Source organism: Mastigoproctus giganteus, chromosome 13 (assembly GCF_048544385.1).
Source record: "Mastigoproctus giganteus isolate SK-2022 chromosome 13, ASM4854438v1, whole genome shotgun sequence".
Classification (NCBI taxonomy): domain Eukaryota; kingdom Metazoa; phylum Arthropoda; class Arachnida; order Uropygi; family Thelyphonidae; genus Mastigoproctus; species Mastigoproctus giganteus.
In genome coordinates this window covers 33,616,628-33,642,446 of record NC_143587.1, presented here as the reverse complement: position 1 = coordinate 33,642,446, position 25,819 = coordinate 33,616,628, and the positions used below count along the sequence as shown (strand labels likewise).

The 25,819-nt window shown below is 36.1% G+C and overlaps 1 protein-coding gene across 1 annotated transcript in view; it reads right to left on the bottom strand.

The window, feature by feature from the left end:
* Positions 1 to 25,819, bottom strand: part of E(z) (histone-lysine N-methyltransferase E(z)) — a 238,997-nt gene that overhangs the window by 54,435 nt on the left and 158,743 nt on the right. Inside the window, exons 12-14 of the mRNA XM_090387215.1 lie at positions 22,820 to 23,081; positions 15,761 to 15,874; positions 13,291 to 13,293 (exon numbers count right to left, since the gene is read on the bottom strand). Of these exons, the coding sequence (XP_090243341.1) occupies positions 13,291 to 13,293; positions 15,761 to 15,874; positions 22,820 to 23,081 (379 nt within the window). The remainder of the gene's footprint in view (positions 1 to 13,290; positions 13,294 to 15,760; positions 15,875 to 22,819; positions 23,082 to 25,819) is intronic.

The window sequence follows — 25,819 nt, the reverse complement described above, 5'->3', positions numbered from 1 at the left end:
CACAACATGCGAAATTTGAAATTATGTATGTTGCTTCCCACAGAATAGCATCCATTTTGAGAGAATATGGAGTTCTCATCTTTATTATGTGAAAACAGCAATAAATTCTTTCAAAAACAACTAGGATAGGATGTAAACATTTACTGAGCTACTGGGAGAAGAAAACTAAACAACCTGAAACTATACACAAACATTGTGCCAGCAATTGTCTAGTACCTTGCCACTGTTCAAGCAAAAAGTCAAACAGTTGCAAAGTTGGTGGTGGGTCACCTGAGAGATTCTCATGCACAATTTTTGTATGAAAACCGTAAAAAAAATAAATAAAAAAAAACACTTCAAAAAAAATTATAGATTTCAGATTACAATTTCATTAATCAATTTCATTGATTAACAGTTAACACATATGAACATTATTTAAAAAGATCACCTGTCAACTGAAGTCCATCACCACCATCAGGCTAAAATAAATAAGGGCTCAAGATTGACCATTCACAATGTTTCACAAGTACTTCAAATTTCAAATTATTATTAAAACTTTTTAATTATAGAACACCAGTATTTATATACATTAGATAAGTATATAAATTTTGAATATTGTGCACAGAAATAAAAATTATATTTTTATTTCTATGCACCATAGTTAATAAAAATATGCTTTGTAATTGATGATTTGCCAGCGCCTACACTACACACAGATGCATACTAATGCGCTATCAATAGGTTTGAATTTGTGGATTACACTGGTCAGCATCACTTCCCTTTCTTAAATAATTTCAACAGATTCTTATAGGAAATATGTCCAAAAACCAAGATCTGTAGTTGGTTTAATCATCTTTCCCATCTATTTATTTATTTTTGCTCTATAACATTTGGGAGCTTTCTACAACATTTGAGAATGTTCCAGAATATTTTTCTATATATGGAAGAAAGGTCTGGATGTTTCTATAAGGTTCTAGAATTTAAATGGAGTTCTCTAGGAACATTGCGAACCTTCTGAAAACTTCTCTACCAGTATATATATGAGTGGGTGCTGCCCCAAGCAAGCATTTTGGTATTTCAAAAATGTACGTGTTTCAGAGAGTGAGCAGTGAAAAAAGTGAACAAGTGTTTTAGTGAATTAATTTTTGTAAATAAGTGTTGTGTGCATTGGTGTAAATCGTGAACTGTGTTTAAATTTGAAATAAAAATCTACAATTTCTTAATCGTGTTCTTATGTGTGAATACCTCAACAGGCATATGAAATATGTTGCATTCTTGCCCAAATAAGCCTGATAGCTTTTGCTACATTTGTAGAGAAGTGGTATTAAAATCACAACAGAAACCACCGTCACAACTTGTGAGAAAAGCCTATGAACTCTATTTTGGATGCAAGGTCAGAGATCAAGATAAAGTATGGGCTCCAAAGGTTTTTCTGTAGCTTATGTTCAAGGATATTAACAGGCTGGCTTAGCGGTAATCATAAATCAATGCCTTTTGCTGTTCTGGTGATATGGCTGGAACCTCAAGACCACATAAACGATTGCTAATTTTGCATGACCAATATTTCTGTTTTTTTTCTTTGAAATCCAAGCATAAATACGATGATACAATGCCAGTGCCAAAGGCACCAGAAACTTTTTGACTTGGAAATTCATTGACTATAATTCAGGATTGGGTAAGGAGTCCCCAGATGATGCAGAACCCAGAATGAGTACAGATCTAGACTTTTTAACTCTTTATACTGCAAAGCAGTGTCTAATCACCCAGGCAGAATTGAACGATTTGGTCAGAGATTTGGAACTCTCCAAAACCAAGGCTCAATTAATAGGATCACAGCTTCAGCAGTGGAATCTTCTCAAAAAGCTAGGGCTTACAATACCGAGATTCTGGGATCCCAGTAATTTTTTTCCAGTCCTAATTTAAAAAATAATTATCTATGATCTATTCACATAAAGGTTATAAAATCGACAACAATAAATCGTTAGTACTGCTGAATTTGCAAATGAGGGATTGTTATATACAGTAGAAATGCAAAGAAACCTGAAAACGTCATGAAACTGTAAGACATAAAATCTTACAAATATATTTCTCTTTTAGTAAGTATAGTGTATAGTAAGTTTAGTAAGTACTTATGGAAGTGAAACTTGGGCACTCACCAAAAGAATGGAAGAGAAGCTGAGAACTACACAGCGAAGAATGGAACGAACCATATTGGGAATCAGACTTAGATAAGAAGAGAAACACATGGATTAGGCAGCAAACTCAAGTAAAGGACATTCTTATCAAAACTAAAGAACTAAAATGGCCTTGGGCAGGACACATAACTCGAAGACATGATGACAGATGGACTAAGAAAATAACAGAATGGCATCCAAGAGGAGCTAGAAGAAAACCTGGAAGACAAAGGCGGAGATGGATAGATGAAATTCACGAGTTTGTGGGTAGTAAATGGATGGCCAGTGCTTAAAACAGAAGGAACTGGAAAGTTGCTGGAGAGGCCTTCATCCTTCAGTGGATTGAAAATGGCTGATGATGATGAAGTATAGTGTGTATGGAAGTAAAGCACTTAAGGAATAACAAAAATATCATTATGGAAATATTTCCATTAGTGGGAGTAGGCCTGGTAGGGCAATCAAGGAATATGGTAAACAATGGTATGGCAGGTGCGGAAGGGTTAAAATTAAAAGCTTCCGAACAATAGTTTAATCCCTCTAGTTTAATCCCTGTACTTGAGGATGCAACATTTAGTGCATTTTGGGAAAGGGTGTCAGTATGGAGCAGTTCAAAGGTATTGTGAACAGGTGATCTAGTGGTAGAAGATGAAAGCGTTTCGTTGTGTGGGAAAAATAGTCTGTTTTTCCTGTTTTTCCCACCAAAGGAAGAAGAGTGAGTTTAAAGAATAACACCGTGATTGGATCAGGTTTAAATTAGATAGGGGGAGATACGTAAATGCGTGCAAACTCCTCTGGGGTTTGCACATAAGCTTGCATATAAAAAAGTAGTACAAGGGACGATTGTAACTTGCAATCAATTCAATAAATAAATGAGAAGGAAATAAATAAGGTGCTCACAACAAAAGAGGGTTGCAGACTTCCAGTGGTAGTTCTGGGTTCAGTTCGGGTCCAGCTATATAGTGAAGGGTTCTGCCGGGCATGTTCCTGTGCTAGAAGTTAATCCGGAAGCTGAATAACAAGCCAGTCAGCTAGTGCCCTGGCTTTTACTACTGCTGTGGTAATTTCTTTCAGTATTAACAGAGAACTGTTCTTGAAATCCCAAAATAAGATAGTACTGGAAGAGCTATACAGTAGAGAGACAAAGTTCAACTAAGAAGAGAGAGAGAGAGGCATCACTGCACTCCATGGAAGGAACCTTCACAAAGGAATCCCACCGTGAAAGAGAAGGAAGGTAAGTCCTCTGAACTGTGTTGTTTTGGAAATGGTACTTAGATAAAATGGGAGATTATTTTAGAGTAAAGCTGAAGTTGAAGAAATGAGAAATAAGGAAATGTTTAGTATTGAGTTGGTTTATTGGTTGAAGTTGTAAGGAAAATTGATATTGCTAAATTAAGAGAGATTACATGGAATTGTTAGCATTAAGTTAGCAACTTATGGATTGCTATTGTGAAGAGAATTGATATTGGTGATTAAGAGAAATATGAGGAAGTGATTAAGATTGAATTAGTTTAGTGTTTTAAGCTGTAGAGAGAGTTGAGATTGTTAATTAAGAGAAATTTTATGTAAATGAACACCAGTTATGTATTGTAAGTAGATTTGTATGATAAACGACTTTTGTTTTATATTTGTGTCATTGCTCTTGAGAAACTGACAGCTCATATATAATATATATATGATATATAATATATATACTCGTGTGTGTGTGTGGGGGGGGTTAGGGAATATCCCTCAGCTCCTGGAAATTCTCATTTTTAACGCAGTCAGGTAGCTTGTGAGGCTTAGTGCTTGAGGGGAGCTGCTGTACGAAAATCATAACAATGGCCACTGACGGCAATACTGAGGTACAGAGAAATAAAAATTAATAATAAAAAAAAATAAATAACCCCCACCCCACCACAACTTAGATTTGGTTTCCTCACCAAGCTTAAATGTCGGTCCCTTTCTTTCGTTAATATGGGTATAGTGCCATAAAAAGTCAAAAAGGAAATTTTTTTATTTTTGATAAAAAGGAAATAAGATTTTTTGAAGATGAGGGAATAAGGGGGGAGGAAATAAGATTTTTTGAAGATTAGGGAATGGGGGGGGGGTAAACTGAAACTCGTCTACGACTATCTCAGTACAAAGCACCAACCAGCACAGAATCCAAAAGGACGTTTTCTGCCGCTAATTAAATATGTACCAAAATTAGATCCAGTTTAAATGATAACACTATTGAGTTTCTTAAGAGCTCACTTTATTCGGACAGGTAGTGTAGATGCTTATTTTTATGTTTTTAGAATAACTGTATGTTTAATAATTTTTGCTAGAATATTTATTATTGTAATAAAAGTTTGATTTAAAATGTGAATTCAAGTAATTACTTGTTTTTTCCTTAATTTATTGCACCTAATTTTCATCAAAATTTATTGTAAAAAATGTTTCTTTTGGAATACCGGTATTAATATTTATTGGAAAACAGGTACCCCAGTTTTATAAATTAAAAATACCGAAATACCGGTATTAAGATTTTGACTGGTATTGTGAGCCCTAAATCTAACACAGCGACCTATTACTCCATGGATGGTACTTTGGTTTTTTGTAACAGTCCAGGAATTAATGAAAGAGTTATATCTGGAGTACATCCCCGAGCAGTGGAAGCTTTTCATTGATTCATCCAAGGTCAGTTTGAAAGCAGTTTTACTCCATAATGGAAATAAGCAGTCACTTATACCGCTGGCCCAGGCTGTTCACACGAAGGGAATATATGAGAACCTAAAGGCTCTTTTGCGAAAAATATATCAAGAATACAAATGGAATATCTGTGCTGAACTAAAAGTGGTAGCTTTGTTGACTGGGTTGCAAGGTGGATACACTAAATACTGCTGCTTTTTATGTGAGTGGGACAGCCCAGTGAAGGATTGCCACTACATTGTTAAAAAAATGGCTGACTTTTCAGGAACTACACCAGGCCAGAAAAATGTAGCACATCCTCCTTTGGTGTATAAGTCAAAAATCTATTTACTTCCACTGCTCATCAAGCTAGGTTTGATAAAAATATTTCTGAAAGCGATGGAAAAAAAAGAGGAGTTTCCTGTTTGCGGCAAAAGTTTCCTCCAATCAGTGAGGCTAAGATAAAAGAGGGAATTTTTGTGAGTCCTGAAATCAAATTGCTATTCCAAGGTTAGGAATTCACAAAAAAATTAAATGCTATAGAAATAAGAGCCTGGAAGGTATTCAAAAACATCTGCAGTAATTTTTTAGGCAATGAGAAATCACAAACTTGCAGTGCAATTGTGAATGAGCTAATTTTAGCATACAAAGAGTTGGGATGTAACATTTCATTAAAGCTTCATTTTCTTTAATCCCATTTAGATCTTTTTCCTGAAAACTTGGGAGCAGTCTCCGATGAACACAGTGAAAGGTTTCACCAAGATATTTCTTAAAAGATACCAGAGAAAATGGAGTTCAAATGTCGGCAGAGTACTGTTGGAATCAACAGTAGTCTGCCATAGTCTATGGTTGGAATCATTAAGACTGCCATCAGCATTGAGCTTGCTCAATTTATCCAAAGCCTTAAAACACCTCAATCAAATCACCACACAGGTGCCTAGTCTCCACATGTTGCAATTTTCAGAACTCAAGCCTGCCTTGGTAAGACCACCATTTCATTCCCATCACCAATCTCGTTACCCTTCTACGCACCCACTCCATCAGATCTGCATCCTTTCTAAAATGAGGCCTCCAAACATGTATAAAGTACTCAAGATGAAGCCTAACCATTGCTTTATACAATGGGATAATCACCTCCTTATCCCTCCTAGCAATGTTCCTGTATATCATAAACAAAACCTCATGAGCTGTCCTGGCAGCCTGTCTGCATTGCTCAAAGAACTACATATCTGACTGCACAATTACCCCAAGGATTTTTTCATTTTCCACTATACTGAGCGTAGTGGAAAATGATACAGTTGGTATGATACCCATATGCAGTAACCTTGCATTTGTCAATGTTAAACTTCAACTGTCCTTTCTCAGCCCATCTGCCTAATTTTTATAGATCCTGTTGCAGTAGCTTACCCTGATTACTGTTATTAATGATCCTGCCAACCTTTCTATCACCTGCAAACTTAAATATCATGCCCGATATACCTTCATCAACATCATTAATAAATATTGAAAACAACAACAGGTCCAGTCCTGAAGCCTAGGTGACTCCACTAATAACATTAGTCCAGAGCAGTGTCTATTAATAACCACTCTGTCTTCTCCAACTCAACTAACCCTTTATCCAGAGCAGTAGCTTTCCCTTAATGTCACATGGTTTCAATTTGTACAGCAGTGTTTTATGTGCAACGGTATCAAAAGTTTCCTGAAATCCAAGTATATGATTCAAAATTATTGTTTGCATCCAGTGCCTTCGTTATCCAATCAGATTGGTCAGACAAGATCTCCCCTTAACAAATCCATATCGACTGCAGTATAATTGCATTCCTGTCTAGATGGTCGGGCATTACTTCTATAACCAGAGACTCCATTATATTCCTGGGAACAGAAGTTAAGCTAACAGGTCTGTAATTACTCTTGCCACCTTTAGATCTCCTCTTTGTGAATTGAGGATACATTCACACATCTCCTGTACATAGAAATCTCCCCTGAATTCAAAGGTGCTCTCATAAGGGCTAAGGGTTTGCTTACCTCCTTTGCTGCCACTCTTAATATAATTAGGTAGATTCTCCACTCCAGGCATCCTTTTATGTTAAGCTATATTCTTCAGATTGGTATAACATCAGATATGTGGTGCTCCAAGGATCAGTTCTTGGACTACTGTTGTTTCTGATTTTCATGAACGACATTGACAAAGAGATAAAGGGCACAATGTCAAAATTTGCAGGCAATGTAAGGATTGTTGTTAATGATCAGTGCCAAGCAGTACTCCTTCAGGATGACTTGAATAGGCTTCCAGAATAGTCAGAAATGTGGCATATATATTTAAAGCAGCAACCCCAAAATAACTGCTACACACTTGTTGTTGTTGTTTCGTTTTTTAGGAGCATTAGCAACTAAGGCCATATTGCTCCAGGGATATGCGGTCGTCCTTCCCTGACCTTTCTGCATCCTCCGTGTTTGGTGGTCACGTGCTCGAACCTCGGTCTAATCAAGAAGCGTGTGCTACTCACTGCTGCTCCTGCCCACCTGGCTACGGAGGTGCTGCTACACACTTGTGGGGGATAAAGTAAAGACAGTAGAGGAAGTAGGGATCTGGGAATTAAAATACAGGCAGATATGAAGTTTTCTAAGCAGCATAAACAGTTAACCAGGAAAGTTCATGGTGACCTATCAGTGATTTACAGAACAATATCCTGTAGAGGTAGGGAGGTCACCATTTCACTGCATAAGGCAATTGTAAGGCCATATTTAGAATACTGTGTCCAGGTATGGAGACCTCATCTAAAAAAAAAAAGACATTGAGCTACTTTAAACGGTACAAAGGCAGGCACAATTCACACAGTAAGATTGGAAGATTGACAAAAGGGTTACTGTAAGAGGAAAGACTTTGATTATGTGGATTACAGAGGTTAGCAACTAGGCACCTTAAAGGGGATCTGATTGAAATTTATAGGGGTCTGAGAGGGGTTAGTAAAATGTATGAAGGTGGAATTTTTTACTGTTATAGAGAATTCTAAAACCTGGAGCCATAAATTCATATTACAAGGGAAGAGGTTTAGACTAGATTGTAGAAAATTTTCTTTTAGCCAGGAGGTCATTTTTTTTTTTTTTTTTATGAGAACCCCAAACACGAGAGGTATTAGAACCTATAGTACTTAGTACTGTGTTGGGTTGGAGGTTGAGAAGACGAAAGAAGATATTTGTTGATATTGGACTTGAACTTCTGTAGATTGTAATTTTCAGGAAATACGTATGAAGGAAGGTTGTTCCAGAAAACGGCAGTTGAATGAATAAATGAGGAAGATGAAAAGTTGGTTCTGTGGGTTTGAAGTTGGACAGTAAATGGATGTTGGCTGGTGGCAGCACGTGTTCGGACTGTTTTGAAAGAGAGAGCAGGAATTATAGAAGCCAATTCAGAAGAACAGTGACCATGGAAGTATCTGTAAAAGAGGCATGCAGCAGAAACAGTGCGTCTATGAGAAAGCGAGTGGAGAGACTCTGTTAGAGATGAATCATTAATTAACCTAACTGCACTCTTCTGAATGGAATCAAGAAGCCTGAGAGAGGTTTTGGGGGCACCACCCCAGATGTGGGAACAATATTCCATGGCAGGGCAGATTTGCGATTTATACAGAGTGAGCAGCTGTTTGGAAGAAAAGTAACGCCGAGAGCGAAAGAGAAAACCAAGTTTTTTAGATGCAGAGGAAGCAATATTTGTAATGTGCTTGTGCCAAGAGAGATTAGAAGTCAGGGTAATCCCCAAAAGAGAGATATTATTTTGCCTAGAAATCGGAGTGTCACTAAAGATAAGCATAGGAGCAGAAGAATCCTTTTTGCGAGATATAAGACAAGATTGAGTTTTAGAAGGGTTGAAATCAACTAAGTTGTCTTTGCCCCACTGGAGAATTACCTGAAGATCGACATTTAAGGAATTGGCAGCAGATTTTCGAGAACTTGAAGCTGATTGAGCTGGACAAGGTTTTTCAATATGGAAAGTTGAATGCAATGTGCTATCATCGGCAAAACTATGGATACGATTTCCAGTCAATGGAAGAAGGTCATTGATATACAAGAAGAAAAGAGTGGGGGAAAGAACTGAACTTTGGGGGACACTAGCATTAGTGGAGAAGTTAGAAGACAGAGAGCCATCTACCATCACCCTCAGTGAGCGATCAGAGAGAAAACTGGATAACCAATTACTAAAAACAGTTGGCAAACCATAAGATGGAAGCTTGTTTAGAAGACCTTTATGCCAAACATGATCAAAAGCCTTTGAGATGTCAAGAGCAACTACTTGTGTTTCACCGAACTTTTCCATTGAATTAGTCCATAAATGGGTAACATAAATGAGTTTCAATATGGAAAGTTGAATGCAATGTGCTATCATCGGCAAAACTATGGATAGGATTTCCAGTCAATGGAAGAAGGTCATTGATATACAAGAGGAAAAGAGTGGGGGAAAGAACTGAACTTTGGAGGACACCAGCATTAGTGGAGAAGTTAGAAGACAGAGAGCCATCTACCATCACCCTCAGTGAGCGATCAGAGAGAAAACTGGATAACCAATTACTAAAAACAGTTGGCAAACCATAAGATGGAAGCTTGTTTAGAAGACCTTTATGCCAAACACGATCAAAAGCCTTTGAGATGTCAAGAGCAACTACTTGTGTTTCACCGAACTTTTCCATTGAATTAGTCCATAAATGGGTAACATAAGCCAGAATATCACCAGTGGATCGACACTGACGGAATCCATACTGGCGATCGTTGATCAGATGGAAGGTTTCTAGGTAGTTTAAGAGTTGGCGGTTAATTGATTTCTCCATTACTTTAGAAAGAGTAGAAGTAATTGCAATGGGACGATAATTGGATGGGAGGGATTGTCACCCTTTTTAGGAACTGGCTGGATATGAGAAAATTTCCAAGCAGAAGGAAAAACACCTTTGGAATAAGAAAGTGAAAAAAGGCGGCAAAGAATAGGAGTAAGTTCAGGAGCACAGGTTTTGAGAACAAGTGGAGAAATACCATCAGGACCTGGAGCTTTCTTAGCATCAAGATTCATCAAAATCCTTCTGATATCCTTTTGACGGAAGACCACAGGAGGCATTGAATGGAGCATGTTAGGAATGGTGGGAGGTGTTTTACCAAGATCATTAATACATGAGCTGGAAGAAAAATGGGATGCTAGCAAGTCAGCTTTATCCTTGGCTGAAGTGACAACAGAACCATCTGGTTTGGACAGAGGTGGGAGCAGAGATGGGCAAAAGTTGCGGCCAATAGCTTTGGCAAGAGACCAGAATGCTCAGCTACCATTAGGGCAAGAAGCAAGTTTTCTACTCTTAGCCTGTTCAAACTCTAGTTTGGACTGATTAATAACTGCTTTACAATTGTTGCGAGCTTTGGTGTAGGCAGAAAATGAAACTGAAGAATTAGAAACAAGCCAATTACGATATGCAACATTCTTCTCTTGAACAGCCTTAGCACATTTATTGGAAAACCAAGGTTTAGATAAAGGACGAGATTTTAAAGTGGAGTGTGGGATAAAGGATTCCATTCCTGCAAGAATAATTTCACTGACACGATCTGAGCAAACGTTGACATCAGAAGTTTTGAAACAGTAATCAGACCAAGGAAAAGAAGAAATGAAGTCTCGCAGGTCATCCCATTTTGCATTCTTGTAATGCCAAACAATACGAGGTTGGGAATAGCCATGAGATAAAGGTTCCATTGGAGAAGAGACAATCACCAAGTTGTGATCTGAAGTGCCTAAAGGACCTCTCACTTCAACCTTGTACTTAGAAGGGTTGTTTGTGAGAAAAAGATCAAGCGTATTGGCTGTATGATTAGGATTGTCCAGTATTCTTGTAGGTAAATGAACAATCTGTGCTAGGTCATTAGTAATTGCAAAAGCCTCAGCATCTCGACCTGCTGGGTCGGTGTGACTAGAAAACGGAAGCCAGCTGGAGTTGTGAATTAAAATCACCAAGGAAAATTACCTCACTGTTAGGAAAGTTGGACTGGAGAAAGTCAAGTTGCAAAGAGAGGAAGTCAAAGAGCTCCAAGTGATTAGTGGAGTTGGGAGAAAGGTAGAGACAACAGATGAATTTTACACAATGAGGTAGAGAGATTTTAAGCCAGAGAAGATCAAAGAGAGGAGATTCCAAATTGCCAAGTCTCTGACAGGGAATATCAGAACGGACATATGCACAAGTACCACCTTTGAGGCGAAAGGAATCATACAGCAAATAATTTGGACATCTGAGATGGGCAGTAGTTGAATCAACTGATAACTGAGATTCAGTCAGAAAAAGTACATGGGGTTTGGAAGACTGCAAGTGGAAATGGACATCGTTGAGATTGGAATTGAGACCACGTATATTCGTGAAATGAATTAGGAAGTCCTTGGGAGGTTTAGATCTTTTCGCAGATAAGCTTGCTCTATTTTTATTATTCATTGGAACAATTACTGGAACAAACTGCTATGCAAGTAAGTGAGGTTGACAGCTTGAAAAAATTCAAAGGATAACTGGATTACTTATGTGAGGAGAGAAATGCATAATTTGCATTTTCTTATCTACTTTTTATTTGGCCAGTGTAACAAAAGTCTGTGGCTGCCTTGCACTATATGGCTAATGGCAATACTAAATACTTGGCTTGCCTCTCTGTTGACTCTCTTATTTGTGTTATTTTGCAACATGCTTTAGAAACACTTCTGATTTGCAACCACTGACGTATAGCTTACTATTATTTTAAAAATTTTTCTTTATTTATTTTCTCCCTTTTTTCTTTATGGTCCTAGGGTAATGTACATTGTTGCCAGTACACATATTGCATGATCAAATTTATACACTGTCAAATAATATACATGGCCCATTGTTAACTGGGTGCTAATAATCTATTGATTGTTATGAAAAATTCTTCCTTTATTCCAACATGGATATTATCATAAGCACTGGTAACTAGTAATTAATGAATGAATGAACAAACAAACAAACAAAAAATGATGTTTTAAGCATATTTTTGTTACATTCACTTAATAAATGTTAATTTAATCTATTATTTCATTTTTTAAGTACATTAGTGATATAGATAATTTTAACTGAATTCTAATCTTTGCAATTAGGTGTCACCTTCAGTATAATAAACATCTATAGTACAGTGAAACCCTAAATGGACATCTCTCTCTCTCTAAAAGAGATCCTCTCATTGTGGGTACTCAGGCTTGGATCCTGACTAGAAATATTAGAAATTACATGGTAATACAATTCTCCAAAATGGACACTTCATAATACAAATGCAAACACTTCAATTAATGGTGGGTAGCTCACCCTGTGAAAATACACAAATGTAGCTACCACTCACAGCAAAATAGCATTTCGTGTGTGAGAGCAGCATGGAATAAGATGACCCCTGCATTTCTGTGTGCTGCACTGGATATTTTCATAACACGTTCCAGTTTTTTTGTGACTGAAGGGCAAACATGTAGAATTCTTCTTTCAGCTGCGGCAAGCAAAACAGAAGAAGTGATTTAACCACAGGTGACACTTGTGTAAAACTCACATCCTCTTCAGTAGGAGGTGAATATTTCATCCCCAAAACATGATCCATGCAACATAATATTGAAAACAGTTTCCACCATGCAGTGAAAAGCTCCTATAACGTTTTCTTGAATAATCTTTCAGCTACATCATATTGAAATTAAAATTCCAGGGAGTGAACAATTCCTACAATACAATATCCTCAGGTGAGCTGCTTCACTTGGTGATCTTTCGATTACTGCAAAGTGGTTCCTTGTACTGCAGGCACGAGCTTTGGCAGCTGGTAGATAATCACTAATGATTCAGGCTAGTTCATCATTCATCCCTAGATAACCCACATTTCATCACTTAGTGGTCTTTCATGTCAGATTATTCGACGAGAACAGGGGCTTCAGGGTGTACATTTCATTGCTGATTGGTCTTTCAAGTCTGTATATTCAACAAAGCCATCAGAAACATCAATGTCTAAGCATATTTCAATAATTATGAAGATGATGCACTTGCAGATCTGTGTGTTCTCCTTCTAACTGCAATTTGTCGATGAGAATATTTCTACAGTATGGAATTCAGCTTCCTGGATTATATTTCATTTATTAAAAAGATTTTTCACAGACTGGACATTGCATTAAGATTGCATGAACTGCAATTTCTCACTAGCTATTTTTCATGGCAGGGACTTTTTATATTACATGAACTGCAAGATTTCAAAGTATTATAATGGAGTGGGAACATGAACTAGTAGTAGTGGTAGTAGTAATGGCAAATGATGTAAGAAAGCAAGCTTGTATGGCCTCAGCCAAAAAAAAAAAAAACACAGTTCACCCATTCGTGCCCTCCAAGAATTTGTCTAGTTCTCCCTTGAATTTATTGAACCCATCCACTTCCACAACTGCAGAACCTCAATGTCTTATAATGGAACGAGTTTTAATTAGTGGCTGTAAGTCTGTAATTACCTGCTGTGCAGTATTGTAAATAGATGGCAAGGATGCTAGGAAACTGGATGGGACCAATAAATTAAAAAAATAAATAAAAATAGGTATCCTTTTCAGATTTTTAACCTCCCTGGACTGGATACTTTCAAGGATAACTGGCACTCATGCATGTTTTCATAGGTCAATGAGGTTTGCATTGAAGGCAATGTGAAAGTCAAGGTCATTTCAGTTATGGTACTAATTAGACTTGTGATGGCCATAGCTTACTCACAAAGTGTATGGCACAATATGCCATTAATACACTCATCACTGCTGGCTAGGAAAGTTTACAAGCTTATCTGTACTGTACAATGCAGTTTCACTGGCAATAAAATTGCCACACTGAGAGAGATTCTGCTGCCAGAATATAAGAACAGTACTGTAGCAAGTCTGTATAGAGGACTCAGTTGTTGTTGTTTGTTATTTGGTTTTTAGGAGCATTAACAACCAAGGCCATATTGCTCTGGGGATATGCGGTGGTCATTCCCTGACCTTTCCGCATTCTCCGTATTTGGTGGTCACGGGCTCGAACCCCGGTCTAATCAAGAAGCGGATGCTATGCACTGCTGCTCCTGCCCACCTGGCTACGGAGGTGCCAGAGGATTCAGTATGTGGTAAGATCATACAAAAAAAAAGTATACAAGTTAACACTTTATAAACAGACTGCATAAGTAATTTTGACCAGTAGCCTATGTCCACAAATATAACCAATAAAAATGCTATATAATGCTGCCATTACTTTCATAACTGCTTTTGCAACACCAGTGTCCAGCTTTCTGACTGAGGGTCAACAATTTTCCTGTGCCTATTACTTTCATTTGGCAGTGAGAAATGATGATCATTTAAATAGCTACGACAACATAAGAAAGTTTTATTGAAGTTTGTATTGGCAGGTTTCTCCTCTTTCTCTCCTGGAATACTGGTTGAAATTTTACAGTGCATTATGCTGAATGTAATGAAATTTCTTGTTTTTTGCAGCAACATTAAAAAAATCCTATGTGAGCAAAAACAATGAATATGAACTAGTAAGTGAGATAGTTATCCATAATGAATATGAAATGGCCAAAATGAAATACTCAAAACAAAGCTATTTATATGTATTTTTACTACAAGTTAAGTGAAATACAAATATGTGAAATGATAATCAATATAATAATAATAATAAAAAAAACAGTAAGCAAATTATAGTGAACTTCATTTTCTGAATTACTAAACCCATAATAACTAACCTCTGCAAGGTGGACACTTTTCTCTACGGCCGACCGGGCTAGCCAGGTAGGTAAAGTGCCTGCCTGGCAACCCAAAGGTCGCGGGTTTGATTCCCGCCTCAGGCTTGGATCACAGTAAAATACAAAAACTTTGGGAGGTGCAATATGGCCATAGAAGCTGATGCGCCAACAACTAACAAAAAAAAAAAAAAAAAAAAAAATTTTCTCTACACACCTAAAGCGGACCTAAAGCTTTTTTCGCCACACTCTATTATAGACCTTGCACACTGGAGGTGGGGGAGGGAAGAAATACAAAGGATTACTAATAATCATACCAGGATGAAGGTTGAAGCACAATATTTGGTCACAGAGTGATCGGATTTTATTGAAATTTGCCACACCTATGCAAGATTTCAGCTCCATCAGCATTTTAGAGCTCTACATGGTAGTCTTGGCTATCATCACATATCATCACAGACAAACTGCAAAATCAAAATGTTGGCAACTAACTGCTTAGGTGGCTGATAAGTTAGCTACTTGGATAGAAATAAAAGGAGGGAGCAATACACTAACATTTTTAGCTATAAAGATGCTCCATTGTACAGCGCCTCTGTAGCCACGTGGGAAGGAGCAGCAGTGCATAGCACACGCTTCTTGATTAGACTGGGGTTCGAACCCATCACCACCAAATGCGGAGGATGCGGAAAGGTCAGGGAATGACCACTGCATATCCCGGAGCAATATGGTCTTAGTTGCTAATGCTCCTAAAAACCAAGTAACAAACAAACAAACAAACAAGCTCCATTGTATATAAAGTTATCTTCAATTGTATTTAACCATTAAGTTGTCTGAAAGTTTTTCCCTTTCAAGTCTAATATATATATATATACATCCCAATCAAAACTATAAGTAATAAAGTGGTATAACCAGTGGTGTAAAATGTGTGTGGCATACTGGTACAATGCAATCCTCCTCCCAGCCAAAGGGGAAATCCTTAAACACCACTGACATTCTAAATGATAAAAGTAAGCTCTTTCAATTTTAGGAAATTAAGTGTATTAAGCTATTTAAAAATAAAAACTGCTTTATTTAATCTTTAAAAGCATTAAAGGATTTAAATATTGAATGGGAGTGGGCTCTACTGCTGGCTGGAGGGTTAACCTATCAAATGTATATACTTTCAGAGCAACACAATATTATTTGTCAATACTTTAAAAATATGGGTATAACAAACATGTACACACCTGAACCACAAGTCTGACATAAATCAGGATCACATTCTCGCACTGCAAGGTAACAAGGGCACTGTTTGGTATTACACTGTGCTTTGCATCGACATCCAGGAAATCTTTGTTGACCTATGAGCCAAATAAAAAGAACACATACTAATACAAAAAGTTAAGGATGTAGAGAAGTTCTGATTATATAAGAATTAGTATTTAAGAATTAGTTGTATGGATATTGAAAAAATTCGTTGTATGGATATTGAAAAAATAATGAATCAATGTATACTCCCCACCATGACTTATGGAAGTGAAACTTGGGCACTCACCAAAAGAATGGAAGAGAAGCTGAGAACTACACAGTGAAGAATGGAACGAATCATATTGGGAATCAGACTGTTAGATAAGAAGAGAAACACATGGATTAGGCAGCAAACTCAAGTAAAGGACATTCTTATCAAAACTAAAGAACTAAAATGGTCTTGGGCAGGACACATAGCTCGAAGACATGATGATTTTTTTTTTTTTGATTTGGTAGTTGTTGGCACATCGGCTTCGTGGCCATATTGCACCTCCCAAGGTTTTTGCAGTACTTTGATCCAAGCCCGAGGCGGGAATCGAACCCGCGACCTTTGGATTGCCGGGCAGGTACTTTACCCACTCGGCTAGCCCGGTCGGCTACATGATGACAGATGGACTAAGAAAATAACAGAATGGTACCCAAGAGGAGCTAGAAGAAAACCTGGAAGACAAAGGCGGAGATGGATAGATGAAATTCATGAGTTTTTGAGTAGTAAATGGATGGCCAGTGCTCAAAACAGAAGGAACTGGAAAGTTGCTGGAGAGGCCTTCATCCTGCAGTGGATTGAAAATGGCTGATGTTGATGATGATGATGATGTATGGATATTAGTAAAAAATCATGGTTTTTTTCCCCCATTTTAGCTAGAAATGGAAGTGGTATTTTAGATCTAGGATATAAAAATATCCTACTGATCCAAACTCTACTATACACCATGTATTACAGATGTACAAGTTACTGACAGCAGGCAGCAATTTGTGAACCACTACCAGTCTATTTGCAAGTTAAAATACCTCAAATATTAAAAAACTTGCAACATCAAATGTTTGCTTTCCTAAAGAAATGCAAACATAATTTCTATTAATTTAATAACACAAGTTTATAAGTAATTAGAATGGGATGTGTTGAGTGAAAGACATATGTGGGAATTTAAGATTTTAAGAATAACACTTCACTCCATATAAGCAGTGATATTTTGCACCTAATATCCTAATTGTGAGCAGCATGTATTGGAAAAATATACATTTTTTTCCAATATACCAATATAGTTATCTGCCATACAATGATTAGATCTAGGAAGCACAAACAGATTAGAATTAGATCCATAAAGTTCAAAACGATTTATTTAAATTTAATGTATTATAATGTTACATACAAAATTAGAAAAAATTTAATGGATTTGCTTTTTAAAACGTTATTTACTAAATGCTATACAAAATCAACTGAAAATTTACATGCAATAAGCACTTTTTGTAGTGTTTTTGACAAGATTCCCTATCTTTTTAAAGAGGCAGTAGGCTCTAAGAGAGAGAGAGAGAGAGAGAGAGAGAGAGAGAGAGAGTTTGGAAAATGGAAGAACACTTTTATTGGAACCTTATAAAAGAACACTTTTATAAGGTTCCAAACCATTTATTTCAATTTAATGTATTGTAACATTACACACCAAAATACTCTAATCAACTTCACAACAACAGTATTTTAGCTAGAATAAACAGTATATGGATAGCCTATGTGACAAGTATGAAAAAAAGAAATAATTGCCATATTTCTATTGGCCTGATTTTAATCAAATTTGGAAAGGCTCAAAAAATCATTCTAAAAGAGCCAAATATAAAATTTCACGAAAATTCATCCACCATTATTACATGCATATAGAGGGTCAGGCAAAGAAATAAAAAAATTGTGTGTGTGCCGAGCATGCATAGCGGAAGTTAAGTGAAACTTCTTTAGAATCCTTTGAAACATTTATTATTTCAATGTTACAGTGGTTTAATATTTTACAATTGTTTTACAAGTTTATTACAAAGTTTATTTTTACAGATTTTGTACTCAATGGAGGTGGTTGCATTACACATATACGTGCTCTATACGCCTTACAACACTCACTATTAGCCTTCAGCATGTTGAATTATAAATTTTTTTCCGTCAAAATTTTTTATGAAATACGGTAGAGAATGATGAAAGAAATATATATTTTTTTATTTTTAAAATCAGAAGAAGCTGAGATATAGCGATTTAAAACATAAATTGCTATATCTCAGTGTAACATGTGTGAGTTACACCATGGCCACGCTGTAGGGGTACTGACTACATTATGCATCACTGCTATGTATGGCACCACGTCACTTGTGCCTGGTACGGAGTGGTACAATGGTGGGGGCGATGAATCATTTCGTGTTGCATTGTTGTGGTGATTTTTGTCAATCCATGGAAGCAAGTTACTCCCATGAGAAAACTGCTGGGGCAAACCTAAAGAAGTTTCACTTCAAAACTGGATTTCTACTAGTTTTATTTTAATGACATTTGTGATAGCCCATCAGATTTTTCTAAAAGAACCAAATATAAAATTATGACAATCCATCAACTAGAAATCAAGTAATTACATGTGGAGGGACAGACAGACATGGTGAAGACAACAGACACTTTACTTGTGTACGCTAACATACCTATGAAGTAATGAGCACAAAATAGGATAAACTAAAAAATTAAAAGTATTAAAATTAAATTCAATAGTTCATAATTATTTCACCTATTGTGGAACTCCTAAGTTACTCTTACTAATGTGAAGTTACATTAAAATTCACGTATTTTAAGTATAAAATTATTATATATTAAATATCATATCATATCTGGCATCTTGTGCCATTCAATCATATCATATAACTTCATTAGCACTTAAAAGTTTATCACTAAATAATAAACCTTCTGTGTTCTGGAGGATCAATAAACTAATAATTTCATTCGTATTGAATGAAATTATTAGTTATATATATTTTATCTATATATGCACATGTGTGTGTTGAATGGAATAAAAAGAAAGTGGAAATAAGAAGTTAGAAAAATAGGGAAGTAGTCTTCAAAATCCATTAACTAACTAGATTTCTGCTTTTTTTAAATTTTTTTATTTATTTATTTTTTTTTTATGGTTGGCATTGTGTATCTCACTGTGAAATTTCACACACTTTTGGGCTTTGGTGTTAGTGCCAGGCACCAGTTTAAATTACCCACATTTGGCTTAATTTGTAACTTTTGGCTTATTTGTTACAAAAAAAAGTTTTCAGATACATAGTACTTCTGTATTTTGTCTTTCTAAAATCTAATTTGTCCCATATTATATCTGCTTACATCTCACATTATCACTTTATTTCACATTTTTTTAATCTAGGCTTCTACATTAAATAGTTTAGCATTAGCAAAGGCACATGATGCAAGAAATCAAGCTTATATAGTATCAGCCAAATAAAAAAAAAAAAAAAAAAAACACACCCTTCTCATTTCGCCCATCTCCTCACTCCAAATGTTTGTCTAGTTCTGCCTTGAATCTATTTAAGCTATCAACTTCTACAACAATGGATGGAAGTTTGTTCCAGCAATCAACCACCTACTGGCTAAAGGCGAACTTCCACACATCTATCTGACAACTGTCTTTCCTCAATTTGAATTTATGCCCTCTCAGGCAATTATTCTGAGCAAGAGGAAGAAGAATCCCATCAGCATTGAGCATGTTCAAACCATTCAAGGCTTTATACACCTCAATCAGATCACCTTGCAGGTGCCTGGTCTCAAGACACTGTAATTTGCAAAACTTAAGCCTTTCTTCATAAAAGCAACCCTTTGTTCCATTCACAAATCTTGTTGCCCTTCTCTATACTCATTCCAACAGCTCTACATCCTTTTTAAAATGAGGCCTCCAGACCTGTATACAGTACTCAAGGTGTGGCCTGACCATTGCCTTATACAAGGGGATAATCACCTCCTTATCCCTGCTAGAAAAATTCCTGTATATCATTGACAAGACACCATGAGCTACTCTTGCAGACCATCTGCACTGCTCAGAAAACTTCATATCTGCCTGCACAATTACCCCCAGGTCCTTTTCACTCTCTACCACTGTCAGTATAGTACCACACAGTTGATACGTTACTCTGGGGTTACTCCTTCCCATATGCAGTACTTTACATTTGTCAATGTTAAACTTCAGTTGCCACCTCTCAGCCCATCTGCTCAACTTTTCTAGATCCTGTTGCAGCAATGAACTGTCATTAGTGTCATTAACAACCCTGCTGACCTTCGTATCATCTGCAAACTTGGACATTAAACCTGATATACCATCATCAATATCATTAATATAAACATGATGGGTGGCATAGAGTTTTCAGTCTGTTTTGGGTCTTTGGAATAACTATGAGGCATTAGTTAATCATTTTCAAGAAGCAAAGAATGATCTGATGCAGGACCAAAAAGAAAGATGTACATATGAAGGACTAGAGAAGAAAATTACAACTAAAAACTTTATACTAGACTTAGGTTTAATGTGTGATGCTCTTCATTAATTATCAGACTTGAGCTTGGACTTGCAGGAACATGATATAAATTTGTACAGGCCGAATAAAAAAATAGAAATTGTTGCACAACGTTTTCACAAAAGACAAACAGTTCAAGGACAGTATTACAGAAATGCTGCCAAAGCTGGCAACATTTCTGTCTAAAATCTATGATTTCAAGTAGTTTCACTTCGTGGGACAGATTACAGAAATTATTCTCCAATCGATATCCAGACGCTTTCTACAGAACTTTGAAACAATCAGTAGAAAGCAGGCTAAATAATCTCCCCAGGACCTATTGAATGGGCGCACCGCCCGGCTAAAATTTAAGCGATTCTTGTGGTACCGTATGGTACTGCTCACTGATCTCAATCAATATTAATTCGAACATACTCTGCAATCGAGGTCAATGCGGCAGGAGCATATAATGTTAAATTATGCAATTAATTTTTGCTCTGGATCGCTTAATAATATTTACAAATAACAGAAAATTTTATAATATTGTGAAGTATCACACTTCCCCACTGGGCTACTTCAATTATGCCACCTAGCTGGCAAAATTTTCTGGGGAGAACACTGTGCTTGATAGTAAAAATGCCGATTTGGGAGCGTTGGCCCAAGTACTTGATAGTAAACATTGGCCCAAAGATATTAACTCTCAAGTGACATTTGGTGAGAATGAAGTTATTCATTCTCGCTAAGAATGAACATAGAAAATTGTCAATTAGGTTTCAGTTAAATGAAAGAGATACAATTCATGGATTTCGGGAATATCTAATTGAAAAGATGGTTTTGGAAGAACTGAAGCATTTGATGAACGGTCTGAGTATGCATTTGATGAACGGTCTGAGTATGCATTTGATGAACGGTCTGAGTATGATACCAATTTCATCAAGTAATTGTGAATGAGAATTTTCACAAATGAATCTGACTGTCAGTCCAACCAGAGTTTTGTTGATGACAAAAACAGTTTCTTTACTATTATTTCTTAAAATTCTAGGCCCACTGCTGATATGCTTCGATCCAGCAAAATATGTTGATTTGTGGCTGCTTCTGAAATGTCATTTAGCAACAGACACAAACAGTAAGAAAAGAAGTCTGCATAGTGTGGATGAGAACTTAATAAAAATTTGGAATATTCTATAAAACTTCATTATGAAATTATTTTTATTTATTATTTTTTATTTATTATTTATTAATAATTTTTATTTATTATTTTTTATTTATTACTTATTTCTTATATACTTGTATAATAAATTTATGCTAAATAAACTGTGTGTTAATATACTTAATTTGTTGTTCTTATTCCAAAAACACTACTACTGAAGTAACAATTATCAGGTTCATTTCCTGATAACTTTTCATATATTATTAATTTTCAATTTTTCCTGCTATCAAAGAATGAGTACCTATTTTAAAAAAAAAAAAAAAAAAAAAAAACACTGCTTTCATGCATGTTTGCTTTATTTGTCATTAGACTAAATACATTATATTCCACTTGAAATTTCAGTTTTTTCCATTCTTATGTTCATTTAACATGTTTTTTACTCTTAGAAATTTCTAGATTCTGGTTGAAAATTTATTTCCAGGTGCCACTCTTGTTTAGTTTTATATCTATATTTCTTTTGTTTTCTGAAAGCTGCTACTCGTAACTTTGCTTAAGTATTAACTCAAGTCTCTTGTCCATTGTAAGGCTACTTGCTTTAAACTATGTTTTCAAATCTCTTTACCTTAACTTGTATTACACTAATATGTTATATGTCTAGAAATTTCTGTTATCAAGTCCAGTTTTAATTTTTTGTCTTCATAGCGAAACTAAAGTTCACAAAACCCCTTTTAATTTTTATTTTGTTTACAAAATTTTATTCTGATTTTTATTTATGTTTATGCTTTCTAACCTTTTGTTGTGGTTTACATCAGATATGAAGACATATTCTGCTATTTTTCTTGCAATCCTGGCTGTTGACACCTGATGAGAGGTCAGTTTTGTAAGTTGTGTGGCAACATCCTTATTTTATCAATCTATCTCCTACACTCTTACTTTTTTTGTTTTTTTATTGCTTTATTGTCCATACCCTGCTTAGGTTTAAAATTTACCATCGTTGACAGCACTAGACTACTTCCCCATTTTCTATCTTCTTATTTCCACTTTTTGTTATTCTATTCAACACACGCACGCACAGAGAGAGAGAGAGAGAGAGAGATTAACTATTTCTAGAAATTAAAATAGTAACATCCATTAAAATTGAAATACAATGCTATTTAAATTGATGCTGTAGTTTTATAAATGCTATAAAACAATTTTTTTCAGTACACAGCAACTCCACTACACTACACAAAACCAGAGGAACATACAACTTATCTCACTTTTCATATTATATTAGACTAATTCTCAAAGCATAGTTTTAATTTTAATATTGAGTGAACTTTTGATATTTAACAAAAAAGATACTTACAGTCAGAACTGCAATGGCAAAACTTCTCACAGAAATTCTGAGCCATTACACACGGGCAGTTCATGTCGCATGGTAGACCAGGATGATCACATGGTGTATAGTTATATACATGATTAGAAGAGCTGTCTTTTTTCAACTGAATTTTTCTGCAGTGCATTGACCACAAACGTTGCTTTTTCTTTTTTTTTCTTGGAGGAGTACTATCATGTACAATTTCTTCTGGAGGATAGTCTGCAAGTTCCTTTTGGGAAAATGCATAGACCTATATTATAAATAAATGGAAGTGAGAATTAATAATACAGAAAAATAATTTGAATTCAGATTAACAATAAGTATATTCAACAAAATATATTCTGAAAACAGAATTCCCTTAAATAACAAGAACAAAAAATTTATTTTTTTAAATTTTTACTAGAATTTTCCATCTCTTATGCATGGAGTTGAATTTTCACAGGAAAGAAGTGATCAGGACAAAGTGAAAATGTGGAAATTTAAAGAGTAAAATTACAAAATTTGTGCATAAATAAATAAAAAATAAATAAAAAAAAGTAATAGTTGGATTCATAACTGCCTTGAGGGGGATTAATTTGTGCCCATACCAAATAGCAAAGATGAATTTTAATACAGCATATTATACATAGATAAATTCTCTTCTCTTATATATTTCATTGGCCATTTTGTAGAACACCAACACACTTCAGAAAAAAATCGTTTCACATGAACAGTGTGCATGAGAACTAACAACGAATTGGGTGTTACTTGTGATAGCCTGGAATTTTTTTTTTTTTTTTTTAAAAACCAGAAAAGAATTAAATTGCCACCTTAATTCCTTAACAGTTTGTGGCCATTACCAATATTTAGCTTTTAAATTACTATACAGTACTTTGAAAATGGGTATACTGATGAAGGCGAATTATCCTCATCATTAACAGAACTAAATACACTGATCACATCAGTGTATTTAGTTCAGTGATCAGTGTATATACACTGATCACTGAACATCAGCAACTTAACATGCTTTAAAAAAAGTTATCATTATTATTATCAGTAGTAGTGGCATATGATGCAAGAAAACAAGCTTATGAAGCATCAGCAAAAGAAACACTCCCACATTGTCTGTCCATCCAATAACTTGTCTAATTCTTCATTTAATTTATTCAAACTAACCAACCACTTCCACAACAACAGATGGAAGTTTGTTCCAACATTCACACTCTGGCTGAAGAAAAATCTCCAAACATCTATCCTGCAACCAATCTTTCTCGATTTGAATTTATGCCCCTCCAATGTGTAGTCTGAGCAAGAGGCAGAATCCCATCAGCAAAAAGCTTGCTCAAACCATTCAAAGCATTAAACACCTCAATCAGATTTCCTTGGAGCTGCCTAGTCTCCAGAAGCTGCAATTTACAGAAATGAAGCTTTTCTTGGTAAGAGCACCCCTTTCTTTCACCCACCAAACTCTATGCCCTTTCTGTATGCAGTACTCAAGGTGTGGCCTGATTATTGCCTTATACAAAAGGATAATCATCTCCTTATCCCTGCTAGCAAAACTCCTGTATATCATTGACAAAATTCCATGAGTTGTCCTGGCAGCCTGTCTGAACTGCTCAGAGAACTTCATATCTGACAGCCAATTACCCCATGTCTTTTTCATTTTCCATTACCCTGAGAGTGTATCACACAGTGTTATGCTCGGATTACTGATACCCATATGCACTACTTTGCATTTGTCAATGTTAAACTTCAGTTGCCATTTCTCAACCCATCTGGCTAATTTTTCTAGATTCTGTACCAGTAGCACATTGTTATTACTGCCATTAACCACACTGCCAATCTTTGTATCATCTGCAAATATAGAAAGTAAGCCTGATATGCCTTCATCAATATCATTGATAAATATAGAGAACATCAATGGGCCCAACACTGAAAACCCTGGGGTACACCACAAATAACATTAGTCCATGGAGGGCAGTGTCCATTTATTACCACACTGTCTTCTCCTATCAGCCATCCCATTTATCCATAGTGGCAACTTGTCCCTAATGCCACACTGCTCCAATTTGTACAGCAGTCTTTTATGTGCAACAGTAACAAACGTTTTCCTGAAATCCAAGTATATGATATCAAAATTATTTATTTTTTGCATTCAGTGGTAGTAGTAGTCTGTAGTACCCAATCAAATTGGTGAGCAAAGATTTCCCCTTAACAAACCCATGATGTGCCTGAAGTATAATTACAGCATTGTCTAGATGAGTCTGCATTACTTCTTTAACCAGTGACTTCATTATTTTCCCTGGAACACAAGTTAAACTAACATGACTGTAATTACTCGTGTTATCTTTTGATGACCCTTTGTGAACTGGGAATACATTTGCACATCTCCAGTTTGTGGAGACCTCCCCTGAATCCAAGGATAATCTCTTAATTATGGCTAAAGGTTAGCATTAGCATTAGTAGAGACATACGATGCAAGAAAGCAAGCTTATGCAGCATCAGCCAAAAAAAAAAAACACCCTCCCACTTCACCCCTCCAATTCATTCCAAATGCCTGTCTAGCTCAGCCTTAAATTTATTTAGACTATCAACTTCCACAACAAAAGATGGACGTCTGTTCCACCAATCAACTACCCGCTGGCTAAAAGCAAATTTCCACACATCTATTCTACAACTATCTTTCCTCAATTTGAATCTGTGTCCCCTCAGGTTCTTCATCTGAGCAAGAGGGAGCATCCCACCAGCATTCAGCTTGCTCAAGCCATTCAAGGCCTTATACACCTCAATCAGATCACCTCGCAGGTGCCTACTTTCCAAGTGCTGCAATTTGCAGAACTTAAGCCTTTCTTGGTAAGAGCATCCCGTTGTTCCCCTCACCAATCTTGTTGCCCTCCTTTGTACTCGTTCTAGTAACTCTACATCCTTCCTAAAATGAGGCCTCCAGACCTGCACACAGTACTCACACAATGTTAAACTTCAGTTTCCACTTCTCAGCCCATTTGCCCA